This window comes from Podarcis bocagei (genome assembly GCF_964188305.1).
Source record: "Podarcis bocagei genome assembly, chromosome: 13".
Classification (NCBI taxonomy): Eukaryota; Metazoa; Chordata; class Lepidosauria; order Squamata; family Lacertidae; genus Podarcis; species Podarcis bocagei.
Window position 1 is genome coordinate 6523604 of NC_138138.1, and position 24947 is coordinate 6548550.

Consider the following 24947-nt stretch of genomic DNA (forward strand, 5'->3'; position numbering starts at 1 on the left):
ATGCATCTTCAGTGGATGAGTGCTTCCTAAGATCTTGAGCCTAGAATCATGTGTGTACTGCAGGAATGTTGCCTTGCACAATTCTACCTGCCCACCACAGATCTCTTAATGGGTTGCTGTGACTTACTGTAATAGGGTGTGTCATTTTAGGTGGTGAAACTTAATGTTTGCAAATTGCTTCAGCAAGGGGTCTTAAAAATACGTTTTTGGGTGTGAGTAATTCAAATCTGCTATTATTTTTGTGATTGGACAACATTTAGATGGGCAAATCTATGCTCGATTGAAAAGCATGTAAAGTGCTCTCGGAAAGCCAAAGAATTTTAATTTTACCTTCTGAAAAAGTTTACCTTCTGAAAATGTCAGGTAATGCTATAAAATGTTAGGTATTGCTATAATTATTTTTTTAGTTTCACTGCATAAAACATAGCCTGCTAAGCATGAAATATTATTTTGCAATGCTGAAAGTAAAAGTGAACTGACTGTGCATGGTTGGGTATTTTCCTAGAGTTCCAAAATACCCTTGAGCTAAATCACCCAAGAGTTTCTCAGTATCTTCCATACTAAACACACAGATCAGTTTGTTTTTGAAAGCATATATTTTGGGTTAAGGGATCTTCCATTCTACCCTCAGCGGAATTGCCATCAACACAATGAATGTTTTATATAAATAAATAACGATGGTTAATCACTGGTTTCAGATTTGGGTAAATTGTTTCTCCTGAATTGTTCTAGACACATGAAATTTATATTTTAGATGAAGACAGACATATTACCTAGAGATCACAGTACAGCTGTCTTGCAAAAAAAAAAAACCCTTTCTCTATGAGGTCAGTAATTTTCCGCAATTTTATGTGGGGGGAAATCAGTCACTGAAAAGATATACAGGGTCTCTTTCTAACAATCATTTTCTTTTGCTACCCCATTGCCAAGATTACAGAACTTTCTCTTTACACATATGAAGGCAGGAGCAACACACCTTAAAGGGTCACAAGGGAGTCTCTGAGTTCTCTAAAAGTTAATGTTCATAATTTTGTTCAACTTCAGTGTTTTCACTGCGGTACCTTTTGAGTGCTTTGCGTATGTAGCTTATTAAGTTATCAAAGCATTGCTTCATTTTAAGGTGGCCAGTTTAAGATTGGAGGAGAGTTCATAGCATTAATGGAATGTCTTCTTCTTGTGTGGGACCAAAAGGGACACGGCATTGACTTCATGTCTGTCTTTTGCCTCGTGATCACCTGCTTTCATCCCTATCTCTGCTACGGCAAGTTCCAGCATTCCAAACCTGTGAGCAGCTTGCAAAGTCTTGGCAAGAAATAAAATAAATGTAGTGAAAGCAATGTTGGATAGAGACACAGTTATCCTAGCCCAGCATTTGATGGAGTCTGGACTTTAGAAGTGAGCTCTGAAATGACAGCACAAACTTCTTGTTATATTTAAGGTTCTGCATAGACTCACTTTCCACTTTTATCTTTCAAAACTGTGTCTCACTGCCTGTGACCTCTAACTGTAGCATCCTAAGGCATCTGAGGGTCTCCTGCTCTGCTCACTTTCACTTGCCACCCCTTATGCCTGGAACTGCTCTTCTGAACACATATGTGCCAGCTTTCCGTGTGACTCAACACCCAAGTCTTCAACTAAAGCAAAGTCTGAGTGTGCTTCCGTTAATTCCCTATTTAACATCTCCCTCTGTTGTCTTCCCCATCTAAATTTAGAGCGTGTGTTCCTTGGGGCGGGTTTTTTGTAGTGCAGAAAATCTGCAGAGATAACCCCCTTCACACATTCATGCATATCATGTCCCTGCTAAACATTTGACAATTTGAAGCTGAATTGTGTGAACTGATGGTATTGAAAGTATTGCTTGAAATAATCTGGGGAATTACGAAAATTCCACCTTGTGTATGTGACCCCTGCTTGCTCATTTACACATGAAAGCAACCAAGTGAAAAGGGTCTGTTAATGTAATCTCCCACTACTACTGTTAACATGTTTGGAAGGGACATGTTTCAGTCTGTTATACTGGTTCTGTGAGGACATGGAGAATTGCGAAGGGGATTCGGAAAGAAATCAAAGCGCTCTTGCCAAGGGTGAAAGAAGATTCTGAGAGGCAAAGGGATCAGCTTGGGAACGTGGAGGTGAGCATCATGTGCAAATGCTGTTGATGAGGTGAGTTGTGTTAACAGACTCTTGGTTTCTGTTCTTGCCTAAATTCCGTGTGATCTGTGATTTAATAAACAACAACAAAACACCCCAAAATGGTTTTCCCTTACAGCAGGCATGGGAAAACTTTGGCCTTTCAGATGCTGTTGGACTACAACTCCCATCATCCCTCGCCATTGGTCATGCTAGCTGGGGCAACGCTACATGGAAGGCCAGAGGTTCCCCACCCGCATTTTAGGTGTACAGTGGTGCCTCGCAAGACGAAAAGAATCCGTTCTGTGATTCTCTTCGTCTAGCGGTTTTTTTGTCTTGTGAAGCAAGCCCATTGACGGATTAGAGGATTAGCGCTATTAGCGGCTTATCAGCTTATCGGATCAGCTGATAAGCGGCTTAGCGGCTTAGAAAAAGGGGGGAGGGGGAAAAAACCCACAGGAACTCGCAAGACATTTTCGTTTTGCGAAGCACCTCCAAAACGGAAAACTCTTTCGTCTAGCGAGTTTTCCGTCTTGCGAGGCATTCGTCTTGCGGGGCACCACTGTATATCCATCACTAGGCCGTAATAATCCTTCCTTCAGAAGGACAGTGAATTTCAAAAGTTAAAGTGCATTAGGGGAAATGCTAAAATGGGAAAGAGAAACTGTGATTTCAACTGCTTTTGCAAGCTACGTAGTTACCAGAGGAGGAGGCCACCGCTCTAGTGCACAGCTGTTTAATGCATTAATCTGCAGACATAGTTATTCTCTGGCTGGAGTCCACAGGCTTCCCTAAGACCAAAAAATGAGCTCTGACTGGGTTTTTCGAGTTAGTAAAATCTATGTATGTGTTGTCAGTGCACATCTGGAATTTAGAACTGCTAATGGATCTGCTGTGAAAGAAGAGAAGGGAGAAGTGTCTAGCCAACCAACTCATATGTTAAAAAGCATTACTACATTGCTGGCAGGTAGCCCTTTGCTATCTTAACTTTGCACCAGTAAAATTGGAATGCTAAAACAGTCACATAGGGGCTCAGTGCATATGCCTTGAGGCCTACTGGAATGCAAATTTCCCACTCCCACCCACAAAGGAGTATTTAAATAGCAAGCTACTGTGTGTGGTATTTTTTTTGGGGGGGGGACGACGACAAATAATCTGCCAACGTATTGTGTATTTTATTATCATATCAAACACAGTGATAACACATTAGATCCCTGGTCTAAATCTGGTAGCCTAACCACTCAGTTGGTAACCCAGAAGCAATGGGGTATGAAGGGAGTGGTGGTTGTGGTTCTCGTATTTGCCACCAGTCTGGTTTGGGAAATAGTGTTGGGTGCCTGGTTTGAACTCTGTCCCCCCTCCTCAAAATATCTCTCTAACAGAACAAGGTACTAACTGAGACACAAAATTCTTGAATAAACATTGTTCTGGAGTAGCCAAAAACCCGCTGCTGGAAGATGATCATCTCATCCATGAAAGAAAGGAAGACATGACAAAAGGTATGTAGATTGCACTCCAGAAATCACAGGTGTACTCAGAGCAAAACCCTAAATGATTCCTGTTACATACATTGTACAAGGTCAGCCTCAGCAGAAGACAGGGGATGCACAAACATTTAAATGTCACGTTAGAGATAGTGAAACAGCTGTGAGGGATTGGGGGAAAATGAAGGACAAAAGTACAGTGGCATGATTTGCTGTTTCTCAGCTTCGTACATTAATTAAAGCCATTGAAATTACCGTATTTTTTGCACCATAACACTCACTTTTTTCCTCCTAGAAAGTAAGGGGAAATGTCTGTGCGTTGTTATGGAGGAAATGCCTACGGGTGGCATGCCTATGGATTTTCCTCCTCTAAAAACTATGTGCGTGTTATGGTCGGGTGCGTGTTATAGAGCGAAAAATATGGTAATTAAACTGGTCAGATCTAATGCTGGAATACATTAAAGGCAAGCCAATGGATGAATGCAATTATAGAAAATAAATTTAAGGGGGTAAAGACAATGGAAAAAATCAGAGGCAATTCTCAAGGTCAAAAAGGGGATAAAACAAAAGAAACCGGGGGGTGTTTCTGCTAAAAGAAAGTAAGAACCCAGAATTTTAAAAAAGTTTGATTTGGAAATCTGGAAAGCAGAAACAGAGAACAGACACACTAAAATAACAAGTCAAAGTTGCAACAGGTGAGTTTGCAAATGAAGCATGGGATGGTTGCTTCCAAGTCCCTCAGGGCAATACATTAGATGGAGGCAGGGACAACTACTATTCCAGGTACACTGTTACATATATCAAGAAGCAGAAGAACTAGAGTTTATGGCAGAGACCAGCAACTAGTTCCAATGGAAGTTGTCAATATTCTGCACAGAAAATTGGGGTAGCGAATGCACAGGAAAGGAAGTGGAAGCACATTTAAAGGAAGAGGGTATTAAGCACCAAGCAACCATGTCATTTACACGTGAACAAAACGTAGTAGCGGAAAGGGAAAACTGTACCCTAGTTGAGATGACAGGATTCATGTTATTCCATGCATACTGGGGCAAAGCAATTATGGCAGCCACTTATTTAGGAGGAAGCAAAACGTGGCCAGGACATATTTTGCTCACCTCATCCCACTGATAAATTTATTCTCCATCACTACCTGTGAGCCTTCCTTTCTTTTCAGTGGTTTGTTTACATCAAGCGCAATGTCTCCATCTTCTTCATGCCAGCAGCAGCTTCTTCCATTCCATTCCCTTTTCTGTAGTCAAAATATGTTAGATGTTTCCCAACCTTTCTGTGATGACCTCCTTCTTACCAGGGACAGCCAATGAGACCAAGAGTTCCTTTTTAACATTTTGCGTCATGAAAAGGGGAGCGGAAAAGTGAAACCACGCCTGTTCAGTGATGGTCTGGATGAAAACTAAAATTAATACAAATCCCCCCCCCCTTTCCCACAAAAAGAAAAAGCAGTGCATTAGAAAGCTTTATTGCATGTTGTGTTTACATAATGCGGTAGAAGTGAACTTTAAAATTATATCAGAGATTTCTGGGCACAGGTCAATGGTCAATATTCTAAGCCTGCATGGCACAAACTTTTTAAATCTAAAACAGAAGAGTAATTTGGGAGCAGAGATAGGTGCTGAGTATTTTTAAAAGGAAACTCCTGTTATACTCAATGTAGTGCCAAAACTGGATGAAGATTGCGACAAATTATCAGTGTGCTGGGATGCAGGAAATATTTTTTGGGGGGAGGGAGTTAATTCAAGTTCTTCATTAAGTAAAACTGTGAGGATGAAATATTAAATTCAACATTTTACAGGTCTTTGCCTACAGCCAGGAAAACAACAAAATGAACAATGGTGTGCGTATGTGTTCCCTGCAGGATATATATTTGACCATGCATGGCTTGTTCTTAAATTACAATTCATAGAATAACACTGCTGGAAAAAAAGCTTATTTTACACTATGCTACACACAAAACAAAGTCTAGTCACATTTACACATTTTTACAATAATTCTTTGTCTAGAAACGTGTCCTTTTCTACTTTAGAACTATATCTTTTTTAAATTCCCAGTTCACAGAAAAGACACAAGAAGTCCGAAGACAGTCCTTTGAAAAGGGAAATGTAACCCAACATCACAAATGGGCTTCTTCATTCACAAAAACATCTTGTATTTCACAGCTGTTAAAACTTAGTGATGGATAGTTGTAAGCCATCCATACCTATGCTTTAGGTAGCAAAGTCAAAGTAAAGTATTTCAAAATTAAAGGATTTCTCCCCTTGCATGTGTGTAAATTATACAGTCTTTAGAATGCTCCTTTGAATTAGTCATGTATCTAAGTGAATTGTTAAGTAACGACATGTGAACCCCACCTCCACTTCACATTAATTGATGAATGTGGAAATTATTTTTACTACAACTTCTAATAAGGAAATGCTTCATTTTGACCAGGAAAGCACAAAGCTCTCTGTGCTTTACAGAATAAGGAGGCTATTTGTGAAAGTGCAATCTTTTGCTTTACACTCTGGATGGAGGAGGAATCCAAAACTATTTGAAAGATGTAGAAGACTGGATAGGGAATTCACCGCAAGACTCTCCTGCACAAATGAATGTGCTCCTGAAATGCGTGGGAAAGAGCACTCAAATGGAACTTGCACAGGAGAACTTCCGAGTGGATCGTGTCCAAAATCCAAGTCTCATTAACGTTACATGACTTTCCCTGAATATTACTAGCAACAATATATATAGAAAACTAAGAAACCTGACCACCTAGGCTGCCAGCCTAAATACACTTACCGGGGAGTAAGTCCATTGAATTCAAAGGGGCTTACATCTGAGAAGACATATATAGGCTTGCACTGCGCATGTTACTAGCCATGTTCTTGCGTCCAGCAACAGGACTGCATCAGTTTACAAATCTAAAATGGTATTTGCATTCCTGGCTAATAATTGCCTGAGTATGGCTTTCTAGAAAACCTTTGAGTGTTGATGGGCGAATGAAAAGTGCACATGGGGATGGGGAGAGCTGCAAATATTCAACCTAAAGCAATTCCTTTCAAGGCCATCGACTGAAAACATTTTTTAATAAATGGGGGGTCAGATTTAGAAGTTCAGCTGAAGTTAGTAAGAGCTAGCAACGTTTTTGAAGAATGAACTCTGCAGAATGCTGTATGAGTTAAAGGCAGTGGATAGCCTTGATCATGTTGCCAGGCTTCGCACTGTGACCAGAAGCATCCCACATGCCACACCTTCAACATTTTTGCTTTTCACCAACTACAACCAACATTCAGAATAGGAGGGGAGACTGAACCATGTGACTTCAAAATAGACATTGCTTCTAAAGAAAACTGCATGGTTACTTTTGGTGCATTTTTTTGAGTGTTACATTATTCATGCTGAGGAATTCTTTGCATTGCCATTTTTAACTGAGTTCTTTTTGAACTCAAGAAAACAATTATTAAGGCTTGTGGGAAAATGACAGGTAGGGCTCAGCGGACAAGTATATTCCCTTGTTACATAACATCTGAAATCTGTTATGTAGATGTTTGAACCAACAAAGCAGCGGTGAGCGAAAAATGTAGGTTCTGCTGTGATATTACATTTTGAAGCATGTTGCATGGAATTCCTTTGGGCATTTCTGCTGCATGGCTCAGAAGCTACTGCGCTTGAAATGTACTGTTGCCACTGACGATTATCCTTCAGTTTGAAGATAGGATTGACTTGGATATTGTTCACTTTCAAAGCCTTGAAACAATTAGATTTTTTGGCAGCACCTGATAAATGCTAGTATCTGTCTATGTCCTTATCAAAGGAACAGCATAACATCATGCAGATGTGTGAACAGTCACTTGGCAGCAAGAGAGAACTGGAGTACATTACTGAAAACCTTCAAGGCAAACAAAACGAAGGTATAGGTTCCCTTGGTGGTGTCTCTTTCTTGCATGCAAACTAGAATCATGAGCACATTTCATTCGGAACACATGAGGAGATCTGTCAATCCCAGATGAGTACCTATGGCCAAACTTTTAATAAATGGGTGATCGTAGTGAGGATTCAATGAAACTCATTTCACGAGCTCCTGGATTGGTATATGTTAGTGTTTCCATACAAAAAGAAGGCCGGCCCACCACTACAGTGGTACCTTGCAAGACAAATGCCTCGCAAGACGAAAAACGCGCAAGACAAAAGAGTTTTCCGTTTTTTGAGTCGTTCCGCAAGACGAATTTCCCTATGGGCTTGCTTTGCAAGACGAAACGTCTTGCGAGTTCTTGCGAGTTTGTTTCCTTTTTCTTAAAGCCGCTAAGCCGTTAATAGCCGCTAAGCCGCTAATAGCTGTGCTTCGCAAGACGAAAAAACCGCAAGACGAAGAGACTCGCGGAACGGATTAATTTCGTCTTGCGAGGCACCACTGTATTTTGCATTGCAAACTGTTTTGGAAACAGTAGTTTCAAAACAGATGGTTGTTTGGGATAGATACTGGATTTTCAAAGAGAATGACACGACTCTGGTTGGGCCAGTGAAATCCTTGTGCGTGAGCTCAAATGGCTGTTTGGATCCCAACTCATACCAGCAACCTAGAAAACATTTCCTGTGGGACAACTCCACTGGCATTATAAAAATATTCTGGCGAAATATCTGAGAGGGTTTTATTTGCCAATGGTAAATAAAAAGAGCAACATGGCAATCCTTGAAGGACCAGTTGTACATTTGTTTGCTGTCATGTATAAAATGTGCTTTTTTGGAGTACTGGGCTACTGTCTAACTAGTAGGCAGTTAAGGACACCATATTTTACAGGAACAGGGAAGCAGGACCTCTCACTCCTGCTCTCTAGAAAAAAAATATATATGTATCATTGTATAATCCTAATATGTTCTGGCTCAGTAAGTGCCAGAAGTGCTTATGACAAGAGTGCCTCTTAAGAAATGAAATTTCATAAGCTACACTGGGAATTTGACGGAAAAGTAGGTATAAATCTCAGTAATCATAAAAAATGGCCAAATGGATGTTGTTTAAGCAGACAGGTAAATGCAACCATTTAGGATGGTCCCCCCCCCACCAAAAATCCTGGTTCATGTAAAATGACTGTGTGTGCTCTTCTAGAGCATAAGATCTGTAGCAATTGTAAACATAATTATTGTTTTTGTGCCTGAGCATTTCAACCAGTTTACCAGCTGTGTTTCAGGTCATTTCTCAAACTATTTTGGAAATCTGCAATAACTTACTACTTTATTATGGAAGAAGATCCTTTGATATAGGAGGTGGGGGATACGCTTTTGATAGCAAGGATTTAGGAACCCCTCTGCCAGAGACTAACCTCATTCTCCTGAAATAAATGAAATATTGATTAAATACATTCAATTTCCTTGTTTACTGGCCAATGCCTTTCCCTCTTTAGTCAAAAATGCACACTGACTGGGTTTATTAAAAAACAACAACCCTTTCATATCATTGCAGAATCGCTAAATAAACAGTATGTCAAAATTGAGGGAGTACACATTATCCAGGAGCCCTACGGTAGCTGTTACAAGAGACAAACATCCCCTTAGAGGGGCAAGGTCAAAGTTAATAGCAACAGTAACTCATGGGACAAAATCCAGCAGTTGAGTGAGAGAAGCAACGTACAGATGGAATTTCTCACACTCTTATAGTTGTACGGCCAGTATATTTGGCTTTCTGCGTAAAGGCTGTGACTGGAATCCGCCAGAATGATGTACAACCTTCTCTCAAGTTTGTTTTTCAAGTGTCGAGCCATTGGCTGGCATGGTAACAGTGATGCAATCGTTATGCCTTCTTTAGTACCACTAGCTTAGAGGTATGTTTAAGTGTAAAAGGTTCCCTTTTATACCAGTCTTCAAGAACAGGGGAAACACTGAATGTGTTTGATTCTTGAATATTTCCACGATAGGGTGTTTCTAAAGAGCTGCTCCATGAAAGCCATGGAAATAAGCAGAAGAAACCTCTCTCAAATACATTCTTTAAACTACATTCTGTACACTTCGGAAAGGAAGTCTCTGGCTGTTCAAATATCCCCATCATTTTGGGGGATGGGGGTCAGTTTCCATGTGCAAGGCCGGAAACTGTCTCTATTCCCTGTTGTCTTGCGTTCTCCGTTGTTGTTTACATGGTTTGTGGTGGTGTTGAAAAATGTAACTGGAAAGGAGTATAGCAGGACCCTTGTATCCAGTGGGCTTGACAGAGTTATGCTTTGCTACATCAGATTAAGAAAATAGCCTCATCAGCCCACGCATGTGCACAAAACTCCTACTTGACCTTGACAGCAAATCCTCTTTTGTCTCCGGCTAGTTGCTGGCATACTGCTATAATTTATATATACATCTCTACAGCTGAGTGACAAGAGGTACTCTGTGCTATCCCTGTGCACCTGTGCTATTATGTTGAATGTGCATGTACATGTTTGTGAGAGGTCCCGGTACAAAAATGTCCTAGTGGAATGAGTTCCTGTAAAAAGGATTTCCCTTCACGCACGACAGGATGCTTGAAAGTTGAAGGCACCTGGACTCGGTAGGCGTGTGTGTGAGCGTGCGCGCATGCGCGCGCACGTTGTGTGTGCACGCACACATGCACACACATACTCAGTATATACACAAGTAGACATACATTTTTACATTCTTTGGTGGAAAGATAAAAATCCATGGCATGCTTCTATTTCACAACATTGTCTTCAGAGAGGTCATAGCAACTGCGACAGAAGTTAGTTTGCCTATTTAAAGAACTGCCCTCGAACTGACAAAATATAGTACTTTACAATTATTACAAAAGGTCACGAGGAAAATGAACATAAACACCTTTCACAAAATACAAAATACGGAAAACCTTCTTAGAGACCACATCAATGCAGCATGAACAAGACAGAACAGCATTAGGCAATTTCCACATCACCTCTTCCCCCACAGCCCTGACTTAATTTTACTGGTCTGTTACACACTTTTTTTTATTATAGCCCTTTGTGTTGCCTTTTTTAAAAACCTGCTTCAATATTATGAAAATGAATCTAAAAGATGATGGGGAAAGCAGCAAATGGAACCGACTGGAGAATGCTAAACTGAAAGACTGTTGGCAGCCTGTGTGCCTGTGCCTGCATATGACAACGACTCTTCTTGGAGTTGACACGGATGCTGTTATCACACCTGCATCTCTGAAGTGCCCATCAGACCCAGTGCTTTGGCTTCTTCTGGTGTCAGTCCGCTCTTAAGTGTCCTCCTTACTGAGCAGTCACAAAACAGAAAGAAGGAAAGAAAGGATGAAGGTGCTACTAGACTAAATGCAAAAATATAACCGGCCAAACGCAGCTACAAGTACAGAATCAAAGCTTTCCCTCCCTGAAGAGTGATTTGTGCGTTCTAACAGAGAAATATCCCAATGTACAAAATCAAGACCAAGAGCTGCCCACAACACTGTCTGGTCCAGTTCTGGTCCGCTGTCTGGACTGGTTTCAATTAGCACAGCTCAAGGATATGGACAAGGCACTTGGACAGGTGAGGGTGACCACCTGTGATCTTGTCCCTTGCCCAAGGTAGCTTGTACGGGACCACCTCTCCTGTTCTGCCCCAAGGAGGAACCTAAGGTCCATGAATAATAGTAGCTTAAAGGTCCCAGGCCCTAAGGAAGCTGGGCTATCCTCCACCAGGGCCAGGGCTTTTTCAGTGACGGCTCAGACCTGGTGGAATGCTCTGTCCCACTAGACTAGGGCCCTGCAGGACTTGATCTCCTTCCGCAGTGCCTGTAAGACAGAGCTATTCCGCCTGGCCTTCAATTTGAATTAGCCTGATCCTCTATTCCCTTTTCCCTTTCCTCTTCTATGAAGAAACCCTTTCTGGGACCCCACATTTAAATTCTTCCCTGGTCTCCTTGCTGGCCCTAGTAGGACCAACTTGGCCAGTTAGCCCTGGTGATCATTCGAGATCTACTGACTGGGGTTTCCTCCCCCCCAAATGACCCCTGAAATTTTGAATTTTATTGATATTGATGCTGCATTTTATGTTGTATTCTATGCTGTTTTATGCTGTTTTTAAGTCACATTTTAATCAATGTTATATATTTGCTGTTAGCTGCCCTGAGCCTGATTTTTATTTTATTTTTTTTTAAAAAGATTTTTTATTGCGTTTCTTTTCATAGATTAACAAATTTGTTTACATGGCAACATACAAGAAACATTTTTTTTTATATATATATATAAGGAAAAATAAAAACAAGAAAAAATGTTATGAAACTTTCCTTAACATCTTTCAGCAATTCACTTTTGGACCTCCTCGCATCCTCTCAGCATTGCATTCATTGTTCTAGCCAGTTCAGCAATTTGTTATCTTGTTTCCCATCTTATTATACCTTTAAATATATTATGTTACCAATTTCAAAAAATTGTAATTTAGTTTTGACATTCTTAATAAACATAATAATTTGTTTCAAATATTTCTCGTTTTTTCTATCAATACTTGCTTTATCATTTCTTAAAATAAATTGCGGAAACATAACATTTCTTAATCGTGCGCTATCTTAACATTCAAACAACTTATAATGTTTTTGCAAATAGTCCTTAAATTTTTTCCAGTCCTCCTCCATAGTTTCTTCGCTCAGATCTCGGATTCTGCCAGTCATTTCTGCCAACTCCATATAGTCCATCAACTGCGTCTGCCAGTCCTCCAGTGTGGGTAAATCTGGTGTTTTCCAGAACTTAGCGATGAGAATCCTAGCTGCTGTGGTTGCATACATAAACAAGGTTCTGTCCTTCTTTGGCACCTTCCGGTCCACCATGCCCAAGAGAAAGGCCTCTGGTTTCTTAGAGAAGGTATATCTAAATACCTTTTTCAGCTCATTATGTATGATTTCCCAAAAGGCCTTTACTTTCGGGCAGGTCCACCAGAGGTGAAAGAATGTCCCTTCTGCCTCCTTGCATTTCCAACACTTATTATCAGAAAGATGATATATTTTAGCCAGCTTGACTGGAGTCATGTACCACCGGTATACCATTTTCATAATGTTCTCTTTCAAGGCACTACATGCCGTGAATTTCATACCGGTGTTCCATAACCTTTCCCAGTCTTCAGACATAATGTTGTGTCCCACATCCTGTGCCCATTTTATCATAGCAGATTTAACTGTCTCATCCTGTGTGTTCCATTTAAGCAGCAAGTCATACATCCTCGAAAGTACCTTAGTCTTTGGTTCTAGCAGCTCCGTCTCCAGTTTCGATTTCTCCAACTGGAAACCCACTTTTCTGTCCATTTTAAATACCTCTTGAATTTGAGCATAATGTAGCCAATCTCGCACCTTACCTTTTAATTTGTCCTGGCTTTGGAGCTTCCAGTTATCTCCAACTCTTCCAATCAATTCCCAATACTTTGGCCAGTAGGCCTCCATATTGGGCTTTTTTTTAGAAATCTTGGCTTCCACAGGTGATAGCCACCTCGGGGTCTTGCTTTCTAATAAATCCTTGTACTTCATCCAGACGGCAAAAATTGATTTTCTGACAATATGATTTTTAAACAATTTATGGACCTTCGCCTTGTCATACCACAAGTATGCATGCCAACCATACACATTATCAAACCCTTCCAGATCTAGGACATCGGTGTTTTCCAACAGGAACCAATCCTTCAACCAGCAGAAGGCTGCAGCTTCATAGTACAACCTTAGGTCCGGCAGGGCAAACCCCCCTCTTTCTTTTGAGTCGGTTAGTATTTTAAATTTTATTCGGGGCTTTTTGCCCTGCCAGACAAACTTAGAAATATCCTTCTGCCATTTTCCAAAACATTCCATTCTGTCCACGACCTGAAGGGTCTGAAATAAAAATAGCATTTTAGGCATAACACACATCTTTATAGCTGCGATTCGGCCTGACAAGGTAAGTTTCAATCTTGACCAAATATCCAAGTCTTTTTTAATTTCCAACCAACATTTTTCATAGTTATCTTTAAAAAGATTTAAATTTTTAGTGGACAAGTATACCCCCAGGTATTTCACTTTTTTAACCACACTTAGCTCTGTCTCTTTCTGATACTCCTCTATCTCTGTAGGTGTCAAATTTTTGACCAAAACCTTAGTTTTTTGTTTGTTTAACTTAAATCCCGCCACCCGACCAAACTCCAAAATAAGTTCCAGAACTCTTTTTGTACTAGATACTGGCTCCTGTACTGTCAAGACTAGGTCATCTGCAAAGGCTTTCAGTTTGTATTGTTTCGCTCCGACCTCTATACCTTGCACCAGCTGGTCCTCCCTAATCATATTCAGCAATACCTCCAGAACAGAAATAAATAGCAGAGGGGATAAAGGGCACCCCTGTCGTGTCCCTTTTTCAATTCGAAGTTCCTCCGATACCACATTGTTCACTATCAGTTTAGCTTTTTGTTCTGAATAGATTGCTTCTAATCCATTTTCAAACCCCCGTCCCACTCCCATCCCTTTCAAGTTCTTCTTCATAAACATCCAAGAAATGTTGTCAAATGCTTTCTCCGCATCAATAAAGATTAAAGCGGCCCTTGTATTTCTAATTCGCAACAGCTCCAAAATATCAATAATGTTCCTGGTATTGTCCGACATGTGTCTACCAGGGAGAAAGCCTGCTTGGTCCTTGTGAATTACTTCATTTAATACATTTTTAAGTCTACTTGCTAAAATGTCTGCAAAAATTTTGTAATCCACATTCAGGAGTGAGATGGGACGGTAGTTCTTAAGCTGAGTCTTTTCCCTTTCTGACTTGGGAATCAATGTGATAAATGCTTCTTTCCACGTTTCCGGTGCCTTCCTCCCCTCCATGATCTGGTTACAAACCTCCAACAACGGTTGTATCAAGAGATCCTTCAAAGTTTTGTAATATTTGGAGGTGAGTCCATCCGGGCCTGGAGATTTGCCCAGCTGCATATTTTGGATGGCACCTTCAATTTCCTGTTGAGTTATTTTGCTGTTAAGAATTGATCTTTTATCTTGACTTATTTTAGGTAGTCCATTTGTTTCCAAAAATTGGTCCATTTCCGATTCTTTCTGAGGCCCCTGTGCGTAGAGCTCTTTGAAATATCTGTGGAAGCACTTTCTTATTTCTTCTGGTTTCTGAACTATTTTTCCTTGAATCTCCAGATTTGTAACCGTATTTAACTTTTGTCTTTTTTTCAGCTGCCAAGCCAGCAACTTTCCACATTTATTTGCTGATTCAAACGATCTCTGCTTCATTTGTTTGATTTTCCACTCAATCTCTTGATTGATCAGTTTCGAATATTGTGCTTGATGAAATTTGATCTCTCTTAGCACCTCTTTAGATTTCGGTTTGATTCTCAATTTTTTCTCTCCTTCACTTATTTTCTCTAAAATTTTTTCTTTTTTTCCATTCCAGTATTTTCTTTTTATCGAATTCTGTTGAATCAGAAACCCTCTCATTACAGCTTTACTTGCATCCCAGATTGTTCTTTTCTCCACCGTAGTGTTCAAATTTATTTCAAAGTAGTCCTTTAGTGTTTTTTGGGCCTTCTTCACAATCTCTTGATCTCTTAGCAAGGTGTCATTCATTCTCCATCTGAAGGATCCAGTTGGGAAAAGTCTCAGTTCCATTTTTATGGCATTGTGGTCGGAGCAGGTTTTTGGGCAGATTTCCACTTTTCTCGTTTTCGGAGCCAGCCCTCTAGATATCCAGATTTGGTCGATTCGTGTCCATGACAAGTGGGCCTCAGAAAAGAACGTTCCTTCTTTACCCAAAGGGTTCTTTGTCCTCCAAATGTCAATCAAGTCCATATTGTCTGTCATTTCAAAGAAAGTTTTAGGGAGTCTGCCGTCTGTTGTTAAGTTTTGATTTTGGGATTTGTCCATATTTGTAGACACCACCCCATTCATATCTCCCATCACAATAATATTAGCATAGTCCAAATAGTCCATCATTGTCTCATGCAGCTTCTTGTAGAATTCTGATTTTCCATCATTTGGCGCGTAGATTCCTAATATCAAAATCTTTTCCCCTTGTGTTTGAATTTCAATTGCGAGGATTCTTCCATGATCATCTTTAAATAAAAATTTTGGCGACAGGTTCTCCTTTGCATAAATTACAACACCTCTTTTTTTAACTTTGTCTGATGAGATAAATTCTTGGCCAAGTCTTTTATTAATTAATACTTTCCTGTGGAGCCTAGTCACATGTGTTTCTTGCAAACATATTACATCCAATTGTTCTTTTTTTAGGATATGAAATATCCTTCTCCTTTTTTCCGGAGAATTCCCGCCATTTATGTTCCAACTAAGTAGCTGCAGAGACATCCTGTTCTATTTAAGATGTTCTTAAGATGGGGTGTCTTCCTTTTGTTCAGATCCCGAAGGTATAGGCGTTGGCCCACTTCCGGGCGGTGCTGGTGCTGGTAAAACTGGAAACCAATCCGCTCCTTTTTGGAGATCTTCTCCGTGGTCGTGAAGGAACCTTTGGTTATCTTCAGGTGTTCTTATTTTAACCTTCCTTTCTTTGTAGGTGAAGGATAATCCCTGTGGAAACTCCCACCTATAGGGGATTGCGTTGTGTCTCAGCAATTTTGCTAATTCTGTATAGGTGGCTCTAAGGTCCAGCAGCTGCCTCGGGATATCTCTGTAAATTTCCACTCTTTTGTCTTGTATTTCAATTGCTTTTTTGAAGTGAAGGCCTAGGATCTTGTCTCTCTCTTCCTTTGTTCTTAAAATTATCAAGCAGTCTCTGGATCTGTCTTTCCTTACCAGTCTTCCCAATCTATATGCCGAGACAATCCTAAAATCCGTGTCTTCCTTTAAACCCCAGAACTTCGAGAATTCCTGTGTTAAGTATCCAATCAAATCTCCTTGCTCGAGTTCTGGAATACCTCTCAATTTGATGTTGCTCTCACGATTTTTCAGTTCCACCATTGACAGATAGACTTGTTGTTCACCCACCTGTTTGTGCAGGGGCCTAACTTCTCCTTTTATTTCTTCAACCTCTTTTTGTAGGACTCCCACTTTCTGGATTGCTTCTCCAGCTAATTCTCGATTTTCCGCTGTTGCTCCTTGCAATTTCTCTATGGCTTGCGTGTGCTGGGAAACTTGGTCAGTCAGTTTTTGGATCGAGGAAGTTGCTTTATCTATCTTCACGGACTGATCGTCCACCTTCTGATTTAAACTTGATAGTTGCTCCAATATTTGTTTTAATAGTGTGTCTGACCCACCTGCTGCCATATCTTCCTCAGTGGACTTCTCAGTTATTTCCCCTTGTTCTCTATGAGACACCAGTACAGCTGGAACCGACGAACGGCGTCCTTGGGTCAATGTTGTTTGTACAAATTGTGCTGGTCTTCTTTCCTTTTCCTTTTCTTTTTCCTTAGCCTCTTTAGTTTCCTTTGCTTTAGACGCTCTTGTTCTCCCTGCACCACTCATTACACATCTGTCAATGTTCAAGGTCAAATTGTCTATTGTTCCATGGGAAAGACAAATTCAGGAGTAAACAGCCAGTGAGATGGAATTCAAAACAAAAGTCAGTTCCCAGGATTTTGTAATCCGAAAGCCCTGTAGGGGGAGTGCCACCCGATTTCAAAGACAAGGAAGGAAGTAATCCGCCATTGAAGTTCCAAATTGTTTCAAAACAGTAAATTCGTTAATCCAAAAGTCCCTTCATAAATTCAAGATCTCCCAAAGCACCTTTTATAAATCGACAAAGTTTCACGAAAGGTGCTTGTAACAGTATCCCAATCAGTCTTTTCTGCTCAAATATAACAATTACTTTCTAGCACAGTTTGCAACTGTTTCCGCAGTTTGACACAGTCTCTCTCTCTGGCAGCCCGACAATCTGGCTCTTTAAAAATACAGCCCAAAGAAGAAAAAAGATAGGAGGAAAGTCACCATCTACTGCTTCTTTTAGTCAATGTCCATTTCCACCTTGAGCTCAATAAAATAGGCAAATTTTATAGCACGAAAAAGTTTAAGCTTCCCAAAGTCCCGTTTCAAATGCTTCCGTTTCTAAAAGCTTTGCTTTGATCTTGTCAGCAATGTCGGAAGACGGACTTCCCTTTTCTCGTCTCCCGCTTTCAGCCAAATTAACCGAATTTCTTTGCCAAATTTTAAACCCCTTTACTCACGGGTATGTTGCTTGCAATTTAGCGTTGATTTTAGGAAGAAGGATCAGCGCTCATCTGTAACAGCCGCGCGGCTTCGCTTCCGCGGAAAGAGCGATGAACTCACAGCACCACTACCCCTCCTTCACTCCGGGTCTCCTTACGGGGTCCCTTCTGTGCTTTCGGAGCAGCTTCTGGTGCCCGCCGAGTCCCACGGCCACGGGCTCACTCTACCCGTGGTTTATCTTGATGGGTCGTCGCTATGCCGCAGCGAACGACCCTTTTCCGCGGAGCCCCTCTTCAGAGCCCGAAGAGGACCGCCATTACAGTTTCGCGCCGCCCCCGGAAGTCCACCTGAGCCTGATTTTTAAACCAGGAAGGGCGGGGTATAAATAAATTATTATATTGATTGATTGATTGATTGATTGATTGATTGTAAAATCTGGCAGAGAGCAGGTGGCCTGGGAAGTGATGGCCTCATTGCAAGGCAGCCTGAAAAAGATGGCAAGGAGACTAGACTAGGAAGGTCTCCCTGGACCTGGAAGATCTGGTCACTAACATCCCTTTCACTGGCAAGATTCTTCAGTGGGCCGTTACCATCTATTGCCATGTTCTCTTGGATGACCCTGTCTTTCTTGTTTCATTTCAGTCTGGAATGCATCCTGCCTTTGGTGCTGAGACCACCTTGGTCACCCTGTATGAAGACTGTGTCGGGACAGAGAGAGGAAAATACGTCCCTGTTGATACACCTCGACCTCTGCAGCTTCCAGTACTATTCAGCATGGTATTCTTTGGGAGTTACTGTCGGAGTGTGGAGCAGCAGGCACTGCTTTGAAGGGTTTGTGTTCCTATTTGGGTGGCCGGTTCCAAAAAATGAAGGTATTGTTTGACCCCATGGAGCCTCCGGTGCGAGGTTCTTCAGGGTTTGGTATCACACCGGCACGGTAACATCTACATCAGGCATAGGGAAACTCGGCCCTCCAGCTGTTTTGGGACTACAACTCCCATGATTCCTAGCTAACAGGACCAGTGGTCAGGGATGATGGGAGTTGTAGTCCCAAAACATCTGGAGGGCTGAGTTTGCCTATGCCTAATCTACATGAAACCTCTGAATGGGGTCAGCCATAGTTTTGGAGTGTGTTGTCATCAGTATGCTGGTGTCATGCACCTGACTTCTCCTTTACGTTAAAGGCAGGTGTAGGAAAGAGATGTGCTGAGCTGGTGTCTGGGCTTGGTAATGGACTAGCAACAGTTGGCAGCCCAAACGGATGAGAAAGTTGCAAGCACAGCCTTCTCAAAACTTAATCAAATTCAATTAATGAAAAGCCTTTCTATTTAACAGGTGTTCACTCAAGCTCCCAAATGCTGGGAAATGATTGTTTTTAACAGACACATTTAGGCAATATCAGTATAGCCTAGAGTGATATCCTACCCTGTGGATGTCAGTTGCAGATAAGCTACTGAAAATTTATTCATTTATTCATTCATTCATTTTAAATCAATTCACGTTACATGTTAATTGTCATACACGTTCAACATTGTACATAACATATATTATTTCCACAAATTCCCCACACCTAACCCTATAACCACCTCCCCTTTTACCCAAATACCCATGTGACTTCTTCACCCACATGCGTGATATCCAACTTGTTACTTAAAAAACCCAACTCTAATATTGTCTTCATTTTTGTTCATTAGAATGATCATCTATTAAAAACATAGCTTCTTAACTTAATGGGTTCAATCTATACTTACTGCATCCAGAGATTTCTAATAGAATGATTTTGTACAATATATTCTTCAACACATTTCCATTCCTTTCTTAATTTTTGTTTTGATTGCATTCTGATTGACGCTGCCATTTTGGCTAGTTCAATATATTGGCAAAATTTAGTTTGCCACTCTAACATTGAGGGAATCTCCTCACTCTTCCAATATTCTGGCGGCCGCTGTAAGCTACTGAAAATATTTTTAATACTACCGAAGTAAACAATGCTTCTATCAAGCAATTTAGGGATGAAGGAACAAGGACAAAATGAAGCTGACAGAATGAACATCTGATTAAAGTAGAATTCAGGTCTAACACTGTGGATAAAAAAAACCTCTGACTATTTTCCTCAAAATTCAGTCAAGCTGGTCATCATCCAGACTGCTTTCAGCAATCCAGCATGTGTCTATCCAGGCAGGACTACTAATTATTATTGTGCTTTACATCAATATTTGGTATTTTAAAGGTATTCTGGAGACATTTTAATTTTGTCATACCAAATCAGATTTTTTATATATGTTGTGAATGCTATAAGAAAAATCCCATCACGCAGTGCAATTTTTCAAGCATAACTATTAAATGGATGCTTTAGCTAAGATTGTATGGGACGCGGGTGGCGCTGTGGGTAAAACCTCAGCGCCTAGGACTTGCTGATCGTATGGTCGGCGGTTCGAATCCCCGTGGCGGGGTGAGCTCCTGTCGTTCGGTCCCAGCTCCTGCCCACCTAGCAGTTCGAAAGCACCCCTAAGTGCAAGTAGATAAATAGGGACCGCTTACCAGCGGGAAGGTAAACGGCGTTTCCGTGTGCTGCACTGGTGCTGGCTCACCAGAGCAGCTTTGTCACGCTGGCCACGTGACCCGGAAGTGTCTCTGGACAGCGCTGGCCCCCGGCCTCTTAAGTGAGATGAGCGCACAACCCTAGAGTCGGACACGACTGGCCCGTACGGGCAGGGGTACCTTTACCTTTACCTTAGCTAAGATTTCTGCATTGCAGGGGGTTGGACTAAATGACCCTCAAGATCCCTTCCAACTCAAAGATTCTATGATTCTGTTTCCACATTCTTAAGTACTTCAATTTCAGACTGCTTCGTGTGTTTAAGAATGTGGGAATTCATGAAAGATATTTACAAATGAAATACACATGCACTACTTTATCATATGTGGTGGAAATGTAAGAAAGTAAAGAACTTCTGGGAAATGATATATAATGAGATGAAAAAGATGTTGAAATATACATTCCTAAAAAAACCCAGAAGCGTTTTTACTTGGTATTATAGGCCAATACATTAATAGGAAAGATGTTAAATTGTTCTTATATGCAACAACAGCGGCAAGAGTATTGTTAGCCCAGAAATGGAAGCAAGAAGAAATTCCAATGAAAGAAGACAAAATTAATGGACTATGCAGAATTGGACAAGATGACAGGAAGGATTTGAAATCTGCGGGACCAGAGATTTACAGAAGATTGGAAGAAGTATATGAATTATTTGAAGAGCAACTGTAATCAACAAATTACGCTAGTAGGACTACAAGAAGTTTTGTAAGGAGAAATATACGAAGTGTTACAAAGTAGAAAAAGATAGAGATATTGGTTATGAGTTTGAAATGTAACGGGAAAAATAAGAAATGCATACTAAGAGATTAGACTGAAAATTTTTCAGACAGGACTGATGGAATTCAAAAAAATTGAATAAGATGTAAAAGTATGTTTAATTATTGTTGAAAATGGTATGTTAAAAAAACTAATAAAAATTATATATAAAAAAAGAAATACACATGCACCACAAAATGTGCCCATGGAATAACGAATCGGCCAAGTTCTCATGTGAGCTTAAATATTCAAGAGAGAAGTCATTCCACGGTTTCAAATGGATGGGATAAATTTGGATTTCTTAAGGTAGGTTTGCACCAGCATTAAGAGTACACTATCAAGATTGGTTGATGAGTGTAACATATCTCTATTTGTTAGGACTGTGAGATGGATAAGAATGTAGGCTTTGTGAATAGCGCTCTTGCAAAAAGCCTAAGAGCTGTATGCTTAATTGACGCTAACCTAGCATTTCAGGTATATGTGGTTCAGTTGCATAAAACTTTCATTCCAGAGCAGCTATCCTAAAATACTTGAGGAATGGATCCATTTTGAAGCTGACTTTGGTTCAATTCGATGTCATGTTGAGATTTTGAACATCAAGCTGGTGAGAGAGCTGGGATTTATTAGGTTAGTGGAAAGGGGCTTCTGCCTAAACATCAACAGAGTCTTCATTCCCTGTTGAAGTTTTCCACTGAAAACAAACGAGAACCAGCACCATGGAATAGTATCTAGAATATTCATTACCATCATTTTTTTGCTCCCCAGTTCCCCAGGAGCAAAGGAGGCCTGGCAAAGATGAGAAACACATGGGGCCTTGATACAGAGGAGGGGATAAGAATGGACAGTAGCTACAGAAGAAATGTCCAATGCAAGGCAAGCTGCAAGGAATAAGCACATGGGCAAATTATACGTGAGTGGTGCCAACATATGGAGAACCTCAAGTCCACGTGGATGAGCGAAGGGCTGCTGAGAATTGCAGTGGAAAGGAAAGGAAAGCCAGTGTCAGCTTGTTTGCATTGCTGGCATGTTTGCCCGCTCTATACAAATGTCTGCGTTACCTTTCCAAGGAAATGGCCACAGGCAGGATCTGCTCCTTTAGCACTTTGGGGAAAGTGAATGTGCTCTGAAGCACATGCCAGCTAATGAGAACCAAGGGCAGCTTGGTGCAAAACACTCTTAATCTGCAACAGCATTAGCCAGCTTGACTGCCAATTCATTGCACTTTGTTCACTCTCTGTTGCTGTCTCTCCTTTGGTCTAACGTCACAAAAATGCTAAAAGAATGAAGAGGGCATTAGAAAGCTGGTTTTTATTGATTGGAGTTCTATCCCACCCTATCTCAGTGGCTCAGGGAAGGCTACAATGCCTTTAAATCCCTCTACAAATGTGTCTTTACATACATCAAATCAAAAAGCTGAAGGACTAACTGTATGTTTCTTACTCATTTATACAGCAATTAAATGTGCACACAGTTTTACAGAGTGGCCCTGGATTTTAAGAGGTGCTAGCCAAATGGTCCACCGGCTTCTGCGTTCAGCTGGTGGTACTTCTTGAGAACTCCCAAGGAAGAACTAGGCAAGGAAAATGTGCAGGCTGTGGGTACAAATATAGCCACAGCAAGTTCCCATTTGAACTTCTGAAGTGCCGCCAAAATCAGGAATGACTGCATCTTTGGCAGGCAGCACTTTTTCAGTAATGTCTGAAACTTCTCCGAGGGCCAACAATACAGGACGATAAACACTTCACATGTGTTTTTTATTTTATTTTTATTTTCTTACGGTTGTATTTCCACCTTTCTTCTAACGCGGAGCCTAAGCTGGTGCAAATTTGAGTGTGCTTCAGAGCAGATGCCCTATTGACTTGTGAGGACACTGCAGTATGGGGACACACAACTGTCTTATGCTACTTAGGCCTGGATAAAAAATAAGAATTCTGCTCTATGGAGCTGCCAGTCTCAGGGTTTGTCTACTGTATGCATGGAACTCTGCACTTGGACAGGGGGCAGCAGGGTCTGGGCAATGAATTTTTTGATTCTTAGTTTGAATGCTAATATGAAGACTTCTTCAGTTGTCATAGAGTTCTGTCTGAATAAAAGGTCTTATCTTGACCTTGCATACAGACATGCCTGTGACAGTTTAAAAAACAACATTCATTCAACTATCATATAAATGCAGTAGTCAAACCATGGGCGACAAAGTTGGAGGACCCTTAATGAAATCCACATGTCTCACTCCTTGACTCTTTGCAATTGTAGCCAACCCCTCCACCCCAGCAGCCTTCTAAAATCAGCAGCTCAAGGGAGCACGTGACTTCTGTCCTCCTGTACTTTTGGCTTCCAAGAGATCTTTTCTACAGCATATGCAACGCACCTGTGTACACGTCCATAAACAAAACAAAAAGGACAATCAATTCTCCTTACTGGTTCATCAGGTGTACTTACATGACTTCCTGTTTGCTCTTGACCGCTTCCTTTCTCTAGGCACTGCTCGCTGACTTGGCACTTGTGTGGCAGACTTGACAATGCGATCCATGATCTCGTCTGCTGCATCATCCGTAGCGTTAGGTGAGTCATCATTGCCAGCGTTCCACGAGCCAACACGACCTGGAAAATGGAATTGGCAACACGCCATGATTTTATATTCCACGTTGTTCTGACGGTTTCGACAAGTAAGAGCATGTCCTAATATTTTATAATACCGGCCACCAAGATTCAGGTTCTGTTTCACTAACCTCTGGTCTGTGAAATGCCTTGTCGAACTTTGCAGAGCACCAGAAAACTGCCTAGAACTAGGTCAAATGAGAGTAATAGTTCATCAGGTTGGTTCTATGCCACATAATAATTTGGTTCGGGGCTTAGCCAGGAGCACCATCACGCAAAAGGTTTTTAAACTGTAATTTATGTAAGTAAACCAGTGTGCACAGTATTAGAAGTTGAAGAGGGAACAACAGCTGGGAAATGATGGGAGTACAAATGTGAACTCACAAACCACAGGTATGGTTTTTTTCAGGTATACCCATGATTGTATTATGAATCTCTGCTACACACACAACATTTGTGTTCTCCATTTATCCTGCTACAATTGAATAGGATATAACTGGATAAAGATTTAAGCAGGAATATACCTGTAATGGTGAGCTTTCAGAAAGACAGAGCCCACTGAGCACAAGCCACTGAATTTCTGGGATTGTTTTGTAACAAGCAATGGTCACACAAAGCGGCAACTTTCCCCACAATTATTTCTCTTTCTCTCTGTGGCTAGTCTGCACCACACAGCAAGAGTGTGGTTCGCACATCACACAAGCCATACTTTGGCTCAGAATGGCTGCATGAAGATACCAGCTCCTAGCAAGGAGCTCAGGCCCACTTCTCAGGTCAGCACAGGACAGCTCCTAGGCAAGGCTTGACTGAATGTGTTGACCAAATCTGGGACCAAGATTATGTTCTCTCCTGTTAAACCATGACCTTTAACAATGATGCAAAGGTTATATAGATCATAGTTAAGGAAAAGAGACTTCAACCAAAATCTCAGATTCAGCTCACATGCTAATCCAAATCTTGGTCTCCTCGAGAGCAAGCGGGTGTGTGCCGAGACATGGTTTGGCTTAGTGTGATGTGCTCCCTCATTTGAATTTCAAAACCATTATTTGGCAGTGAAAATGTGAAACAGAAATGGATGGATGTATCAGCAACAAAGACTGTTGACAGTCCTCTTCTAAATTGGCTTTGGGTTTTGAAAATAGCATCTGATGTTAAGAATTTCCTCATGGCTTCAAGATTCCTGTAATACTTCACTCAAATTACAAGCAGGATCATGATCTCATCTTTGTTGGTTGGCATTATAAAAGGCCCAGAATGCTTGAAGCAGCTACCCAATACGTTGAAACGCTTTAGTGGAAACTCATGTGGATATTTGGTTATAATTAAAATAACTATT

At 41.0% G+C, this 24947-nt stretch overlaps 1 protein-coding gene and 1 long non-coding RNA gene across 18 annotated transcripts in view; one reads left to right on the forward strand and one right to left on the reverse strand.

The window, feature by feature from the left end:
• The first annotated feature begins 1987 nt into the window (after positions 1-1987).
• LOC308571391 lies at positions 1988-21777 on the forward strand. Of its 2 annotated transcripts, XR_014001373.1 has the most exons (4): positions 1988-2132; positions 3513-3629; positions 18301-18530; positions 20751-21777. It is a non-coding gene; the product is annotated as an uncharacterized lncRNA (long non-coding RNA). The 2 variants fall into 2 exon arrangements; XR_014001374.1 differs by lacking the exon at positions 20751-21777 and having other exon boundaries at positions 18301-20030.
• FHOD3 (formin homology 2 domain containing 3) overlaps positions 5076-24947 on the reverse strand; it is a 361609-nt gene continuing 341737 nt past the window's right edge. For all 16 annotated transcript variants that reach the window (XM_081166062.1, XM_081166061.1, XM_081166055.1 and 13 more), the window contains 2 exons: positions 23453-23614; positions 5076-10834 (listed from right to left, as the gene is read on the reverse strand). In XM_081166062.1, the coding sequence (XP_081022188.1) occupies positions 10752-10834; positions 23453-23614 (245 nt within the window). In that variant the 3' untranslated portion in view covers positions 5076-10751. The remainder of the gene's footprint in view (positions 10835-23452; positions 23615-24947) is intronic.